This window comes from Gymnoscopelus microlampas (assembly GCF_963454915.1).
Source record: "Gymnoscopelus microlampas genome assembly, chromosome: 1".
NCBI lineage: Eukaryota > Metazoa > Chordata > Actinopteri > Myctophiformes > Myctophidae > Gymnoscopelus > Gymnoscopelus microlampas.
The window spans coordinates 42,205,646-42,214,085 of NC_139962.1; the positions used below are offsets into that span (position 1 = coordinate 42,205,646).

General features: G+C 41.1%; 1 protein-coding gene across 1 annotated transcript; it reads right to left on the reverse strand.

The window, feature by feature from the left end:
- Positions 1 to 739: 739 nt before the first annotated feature.
- LOC311043672 (uncharacterized protein) lies at positions 740 to 7,129 on the reverse strand (the record flags this gene model as incomplete). The annotated part of the gene is made up of 10 exons (XM_084055002.1): positions 740 to 1,671; positions 1,710 to 1,776; positions 2,206 to 2,316; positions 2,466 to 2,606; positions 3,154 to 3,399; positions 3,502 to 3,660; positions 4,200 to 4,400; positions 5,133 to 5,474; positions 5,660 to 5,785; positions 7,082 to 7,129. The coding sequence occupies 10 exons, from the start codon at positions 7,127 to 7,129 to the stop codon at positions 740 to 742; spliced, it is 2,373 nt and encodes a 790-aa protein (XP_083911128.1).
- Between the last annotated feature and the right edge of the window lie 1,311 nt (positions 7,130 to 8,440).

An 8,440-nucleotide genomic window follows, 5' to 3' on the forward strand; every position in this document is an offset into this window, starting at 1 on the left:
ATACAAATGAAAAAAGTACATTAGTAAACCGGGTGGTTTCATGGGCGTGTGAATTATACCTAGTGCCACAACTTTCTTTTAATTTTCAACATAACCATTACCACACTACTGAAAAGAGATTAGAACCAACAATTCTCATGGTTCAAACGGATCATTTTATTATATAAATATTTACATGGATCTATACTGTACAAACATTTACACATAAATATTTACACACACACACACACACACACACACACACACACACACACACACACACACACACTATAACAGTAATATATATGCACACACACACACTCTCAAAAACAAAACTGTTAGGGATTATTGATTCCTAACAGTTATTATCAAAACTGTTATCGATTTATATATATATATATATATATATATAACTCAGAGTGATAGAATTGACCCAAGTCGTAGTCTGTCATAACTTGATAAATAGTCAACAAAACAAAAAACAAAACAATGGGGGAATAAAAATAAAGATAAGTAAAAACAACAACAGCATTACTTATGGAATATATAAGCATGGGTCTTCTGACACATTTTTTTTTTTTTTTCATTGTGAAATATTTTAATATGTTATCTGAGATAGAAGACTGTGGGATCAATCTCTCTGTACAGTGGAAATGAACATGGAGTGTGTCTGACAGTCCCAGTCAGACTCATCCTCTTCACAGTGGACATGAACGACCATGATCATGAGAAAAAGAAACCAGACAAACAAACACTAGAATCAGGGTTCCATGTTGTCCATCATGGCCAACAGGTCATCTCCTTTGTTGCTGGTAGTGACCTCCTCTTGCAGCACTCCCTGGTCTGAAAACTCTCCAGCAATTCGAGCCAGCTCAGTGGTGGCCTGCTCATCCTGCATGGCTTGGATATTTATGACTTCATATAGGGGCTCATCACGTCCATTCAACGCTCCCACTTCCTCTCCAGTAGGAAACAGGTTTATACGAAAGCCTGTCTCAGCACTTTGCACATTTCCAGCATTCATGCCTCCCATCAAACGTGCCAAAAAGTTGAGCTCTTCTTTGGCCAGCAGGTTAGGGGTGTCATTTGTCTTGTTGGAAGGGCTCTTAGTCTTAGATGTGTGTGTCTCTTCCAGATATGTCGCAGAGTACATGTTTGTTCCAAGTCCAATAACTCTGTTGCCATGTAGTTCAAAAGAACCCGCTCTGATGGGGCTTGTGTAGCTGCCTCCTGTGGGGAACAGGCTTCGCTTCACTTCTTTCCCCTTACTATCAAACGTCCTGATTAGTCCTGGGACTTCCATCCTATGGGGCACTGGACCTGAAGTTGACAGGGCAAAGCGTCCATTGGGATTCTGTATTTTATGCCTGAGGAAATGTGACACGCGAACATGCATGTCTTGAAAGAATATGAGCAGTGTTTGCCTTAGAAGTTGGAATTCAGCTTCAGGTAAAGGTGTGTACACCTCAATGATCTTCCGATGGGTCTCGTCCACTTGGTTCAAAACCATGGGAGTGTCTTTAACAAACTCCCTGATGATGTCTATGTGGTTGTAAGAAATGAGCAGCAAGTCTTTGGGCCTTGGACAAAGGAAGATCTGATACTTGAAGGCCATCACCATTAGTTCATAAAGCTTATCCATGCTGGCTGGGCTGAGCCTCATGATTGAGGCGTGTGCTAGCCGTGTTAACACTGTTACAGCAGGGGAGCAGCCAGGCTCTTCACAATACAGGACTGCAGCTCAGAAAGCAGAGTGACGTTCAGCAGCTTGCTCTCAGCAAACTTAGTCTTGACGGCCTAGTGGAGAGGGAAAACTAGCATTAGTTTTAATATATGTAAACATCCCTATCTCACTCCATTATATTATACTACATTATACTAACCCTAACCCTAGTGGAGAGGGAACATTTATATTAGTATTCACTATTCATCTATGCAAACACTAAGCCAAGGTAAACACATACTGTACAACACATCACATGCAGAGAGACAGTGTAGTGTCTCAGTAATCTAGGATCATAGGAAAACTAAGAACCTAGCATCAGTCTGAATAATATAATATCAAAACGTAAATAATCTGTACATTGAAACTATAGGATGCCAGATAAACACATGAACCTAGCATCTGTCTAAATAACTTCTAAATAACTTAGCATTAGTATTCATCTATTCAAACATCCACATCTTACTCCATCAACTTCTGAATACTTTTGTTTGCCCACTCACCTGGAACTTTGTTTCCCCCTCGTCGCAAAGAACAACATTCTTTGCCAGGTGCTGCATTATTGGCTTCAGGTGAGCCTCGTCATACCTGGTGTAATGCCGCTCTGTAGGAGTCTGCAACACATGAAAAACAATCATTAGGATCATCATATGAGGTGCAATACTTCTCTGGAGGGGGAACAAAAACTAGAATCAAAGACAAAATGTAAAGCTAGCCATTTGTACTAATAAGCCAACATATACATTGGTTCTATAGAACTCACCCATGGCAGGCCACCCTGCAGCAGCTGAGAGAGGCACAGTGAAGCAGCAGCAATCTCAGAGGGCCGGTAGTGAACCATGTCGTAGTCGAGGAGTGTCAACTCCATGAGATACATGGCCAGCATGTGTCTCTCCACAGTACACTAGAACAAACAAACAACACTATTAAAAGCCTGCTTGCATATACAATTCAAAATACCCTTCTACATGCTTTATTTTAACCACCATTTGACCAGTCACCACCTATGTTCATTTTTAGACTATGTTCACACCGTCAGCCCAAATCTGATAATTGTCCAAACCAGATTGGAAATCAGAGTTGTTTCATCAAGTCTGAACAGCATAAAACCTCATGGAAATCTAATCAGAGTTGAACCACATTCCTAGGTGGATTGAAATGTCATTCAAATCTGTTTTCTAAATGTGTGTTTCAGTCTGAACACTGACACTGCGAACGACCTTGGAGCTCGTGGGAAATAGACGATCCACAAGCTTACATGTCAAATTGTGCCATGTAGATCTGCTATTTTATACACAAATCCAAACTAACCACTTGCAAATAACAGTGTTGACAGTCAGTCCTAAATATCAGATTTTGCCTGCAGTCTGGACAAAGCCTTGGTGCAGAGAGTCAAGTCTGATCACTACACCTTGTATGTTAGTTAGTGAACCATGTGAACAGTGACTCACGTTTGCAGCCTTGGATGCTCTCCTGAGGAAGTGCAAGGGCAGCGGAAACCCCAGCTCATAGTTGAGGTACCTCAGCATTACACGCTCCATCTGTTTAATCTGAGTGGTTGTGAAGGCGTTGTCTGTGATGTCGGCAAAGTCCTGGATCCCTGGGGCACCTACTTGTCTCAACTCCTCGTACTTTGAGGCCACCAGCATGGCAGTGACACCAACAAGCTGGAGCTTCTTTGGTGAAACTGACCGAACCTGTAATACATCACAACAGCTCATTAGAAAAAGGAAAGGAAAAGAAAAGAAAGAAAGACAAGAGCAGATCAAATGGCAAACTCATTTGTAAGTTGCCCTTACTTGCAGAAAACGATCCAAGATGGCAACTGTGAGATAGAGTGTCTCCTGCCGCAGATACAAACTTAAATGAACCTGGATCAGCCAGTCGATTAGCTTAGCTCGCATCTGTGCCGTTATGTCGTAGCCCTTCAAGAACCCAGGTCGCACAGCCTGCTTTACCTGTAAAGACAAAAGACTTCATTACATTGCTGCATGACACCAGGTCACATCTAGGCCTGTCACAATTATTACATAATCGCAATTATTTTGCATTATCGCCATAATATCTTTCATGTTAAAAAATGTTCAAAAATAGTGTAAATAGGTCTACAAGCTCACAATGCGTCGCACCGCGTTGTAAGCTTGTAGATTGGGTATTGTTTTACATTTATTTTACACATTTTCAGTATAAAATTACGAAATGTGGCCTATTATGGCCATAGCACATTATTTCTTTTAATCATTGGTAGAGGTACTTGTCAGTCATTTCTTTGCATATTTAAGTTATTTGTCAAATCTGCCCAGTGCATTTTTTGTTTACATGGCCTAAAAGCCAAATAGAAATTACATTTTTATGTTCCAATGTTCAATGGAAAAACATAATTAAATCGTTATTCACAATTATTTGTATGACAATTAATCGTCAAGTAAAGTGATGATTGTATGACAACCCTAGTCACATCATGTAGTAAATAAAACATGCCTCTGGCATCACATACCTCTAGATCCATTAGATGTGCATATATGTCTTTGACATATTCAGAACATAGGAGGGACATCTGTGAGTCTCCTGCATCAATGTCCTCTACTGTGAGGAGCGGGTCAGGGAAGGCCTCCTTCATGGAAACATCTGCAGCTTGTTCTGGACCAGTGGAGGGAGACACTTGAGGAGGTGCCTGAACTCTGGCAACTCCAGTCCTCTGAGAAGGAGAAAAGAATACAAATACATTCAAAACACATTCTTCTTTGAAGTCAAACTGTAGGTAATTTGTTTCTTGTACATAGTTTAAATCAATGGTTCTGAATATCGGGTCCAGAGACCACCAGGGGTCCAAATGTAACTCAGTAACTCTGAGTGTATGAGTGTACATCGTCACTGTCGGGTGGAAACCATGAATGTCCATAACTGTTACTTTTGAGGAAATGGAAAAAAGAACCAATTCCAATGCAATGTAGTTATTATTTAGTCACAAGCTCTTGTTAATACTGGTCATTGGTTCAAAATGTATAAAACCCCACACGCACTTAACCTATTTAGACTTGGAAAGCCTATACACTGTTATGCCTTTCAATCTGGGGAAGCATCTGTCATTTCAGATGTTGCTATGTATATAGCAACATTATTTTAGTTTTAGTTTTTTTTTTTATAAAAAAAAAAAAAAAAAACTATAAAGAATTGAGTTTTTTCAGAAGGTTAGCATTTAGAGGCTGTTTAAAAAAAGAAAATCTTCCTCAGGGCTAAATGGATTTGACTATCTTCAAAAATAGCAAATCTACATGCTCACAACGTGTCGTGACTAGTCGAGTAGCTACTTTTGAATGACACGACAACGTAGGGTATTCATTTATATAAAAACATAAAAAGTTGAAATATGGTTTCCACCCAACAACGATGATATGCAATGCTACTGTGCAGACTAGCAAAAACTTACTCGGGATTCCAGGATGGATGCTCTCCACAACTTCCTATCCCCCATCAGGAGCTCTGCAGTGTTGTTAGCTCTGCTGCCACGCTGCAGTGTGTCTACATAGGTGGTGCGCCTCTCTACCCTCCTAGCTGTGCCTTGTGTCAGTTTGTTGGCCATCAGTTTCAGGTGTCTGCCACAGTGCCCAGCCACCGTTCTCTCCCTGACCTTGTCTGCGACTCTCGGGAGGCCTCTGCAGAGGTCCACATTTCTGATGTGGTCCACGTTCACCAATGGTACATCAGGGATCCTCTGTAGGATTCTTGTGTAGACAGCATCCAGGGCCTTGTCCTGTTGTACTGTCTTGAACTGAGAGTGTACAAAGGGAACCTTACATTAGAGGTATACAAATTAAATGTAAACAACGTCATTGTCTAAATTTAAACAGTCAGTTTAAATTAACAAAAGGATTTCAGTGTAGGGATCTGGAAAAAAAGTATCAAATTGGGGACTGTGAAATTGTAAAGGTTGAGAATCAGGAGTTTAAATATTACCTTGGTGTTAGAAGCCTTGTTGGCAAAGTTGGAAAGGTCTCCAAGAGCAGCTCTCTTTGGAGCACCGTTGGTCTTCCTCTTCCCCATGTATGCAGCTGGGTTCTGCACGTTCATCCACTGTTGAAACTGTAACATTCAAAAACAGAAACAAAAAACGTTACAAAAAGCGATGTTAAAAATGCACTTGAGGTTTAAAAGATTCATCAAAAACAAATGCACAACCAAAACTGGATCAAATGAACACCCAAAAGAGAAAAAGACTCGATCTCAATTCATGTCGCTTGCCGACCAGAACAGACATTAAAAACAACGTGTTTAGTTAAAAAGAAACACACTTCACCAACGTTCACAACATTCAAAAGTCACTCAACAACCAACGTGTAAAAGCCGTTGAACCAGCAAACAGCAACCAAAACAGACATTCAAGCTGACAAAGCGTCCGTTATAAGCTTGGAAGATCAGTTCTGCGAGCGACACCAACACCATAACGTCAACGTTTAGCCTAACGGGAGAATAACAGGCTTAACTCTAGTTATTTTTCACATTTTACTCACCATAACGCTGAACTCACCGAAGATACGATAAAACCGTTCAATTCTGAATTTAGTTAAAAAGCAACGATCAAACTATACTTTACGTTTAGAAGGTTCAAAACACTTCACCAACGTTCACAACATTCAAAATTCTCTCAACAACCAACGTTTTAAAGCCGTTGAACCAGCAAACATCACCAAACAGCAACCAAAACAGCACAGACACAACCAAATAACATTAAATAAGCCAGAAACACCACAAAACAAAAGACTGAAACTCAATGCACATCGCTTGTCGACCAGCAGAGAACAGATCTTCAAGCTGACAAAGCGTCGGTTATAAGCTTGGAAGATAAGTTCGGCGAGCGGGTGCACCAACACCATAACGTTAACGTTTAGCTAGCCCTGAAACATGACTGTCATACAAGCGTCATGTGAACCATGGCTAACGTTTAGCCTAACGGGAGAACAAGCTTAACTGTAGTTGTTTTTCATAACTGTTCAGTGACATTCAAAAACAGAAACCGTTACAAACTCGTTAGCTAAAAAGCAACGTGAAAAATGCACTTAAGGTTTAAAGGATTCACAACGTTTTCAGGTTAAAAAAATGCACAAGCAAAACCACAAACGACACCAAAAAGACTCGCTTGCCGACCAGAACAGATATTAAAGCTGGCAAAGCGTCGGTTCGGCGAGCGACGACAGCGAAGCTCCATCTTGTTGACGTTAAACCGGGCACGAACAGGATGGATGGAGCCTCGCTGTCGTCGCTCGCCGAACCGACGCCTTGTCAGCTTTAATATCTGTTAAACCTGCCATGCTAACGGCCCGGGAGAACGTTACTTACAACAAGCTAACTCTAGTTTAAAAAAAAAATCAGTTTACTCACCGCATCGCTGGGTTCCCCCTTGGACACGACGAAAACAGCGTTTTCCATGTTGTGATGATAATGTAATAATGTGTGATAACAAGTGATAACAACAATTCACCGAAGTAAAAAGTTAGTAACTACTGCAGTAGCGAGTCAAACAGACAGTTAACCGTTAGTCTTAACTAAACTACAGCAGTAGCGAGTCGAATGCTCTCCGTTGTGACAGTAAACACCGACTGAAGATTTACCGCCGGTGATTCCCATATTAACGTTGACAAACGCCCGCGCCTCCTCCTATTGGCCGGCCGCCCGCGGAATGCACGCCGCTCATTGGTTGTTGAAGGATGCACATTGCGTCATTTGAAGGCGAGTGTAGCGTGTGGGGAAAATAGCCAATCTACAAGCTCACAAAGCGCAGCGTCAGCGTCATGTCATGAGCTTGTACATCAGCTATTTTCCCGCACACGGGAAAACCGTGGCATTTTAGAGGTTTAAAAAAAAAAAAAAAATACAAACAAGAATTTATATTATATTAAATTAAGATTATAAGAATACTAAATTGAAATGAGTTTTTGGCAACTTTATGATTAAAAAAGTGAGTTTGTAGATCTTCTCTCGTCTGTTCTCGCGGCACGTGAGAGGGCGGTTACCGTTTTGACTGGCCAATCACAGCGGGTCTTCAGCTGTGACTGTGACGTATGACAGCAGGTGTTTGAGATGATCTCGTGATGCTCCAACGTCCATCCTCCAGTCTGTCACATCTTCTCTGAGAGCTGGACGTTTGTTGAGAGAGACCTTCTGACACAAGCAGACAGTTGACTGACTACTAACTTCTAACTTCTAACTTCTTCACTTCAACACCAACGACGTTACTTGAGACCATGGAGACGGTATGTTAACATCTTTATTAATACAATATGGAGGCTGTGAATGTGTTATAATGTTCTTTAGAGCACGTCGTTTAAGACTGTTTGTTTAGAGTCCCTATCTGGTAAAGGCTAATTCAACGTTAGTTAGCATTAGTTAGCCTAGTTAGCATGTTTTCGTTCGATGTCGTATGTTGGCTAGCAGTGGTTCTCAAACTTTTTCATGTCAAGGAAGGACCCCCAAATTGACACTTATTAGCCTGCGGACCCCCATTTGAAAAGATGTGCCAGGGAGCCCCATAAGAGACGGCTCTAGCAGTGATTCTCAACCGTTTTAATTCCAAGGACCCCCAGTTTGAAATGCATCATTAGGCTACGGTCCTACGGACGGACCCCATGTAATGACATTTATATCTCTGGGACTCCAATTTATATTGTAAAATCAATGTTAATTTAACTCTGAGAGTGTACAAATGGAACCAAATAGACCCGTTAGCGTCCATTTGGTTCA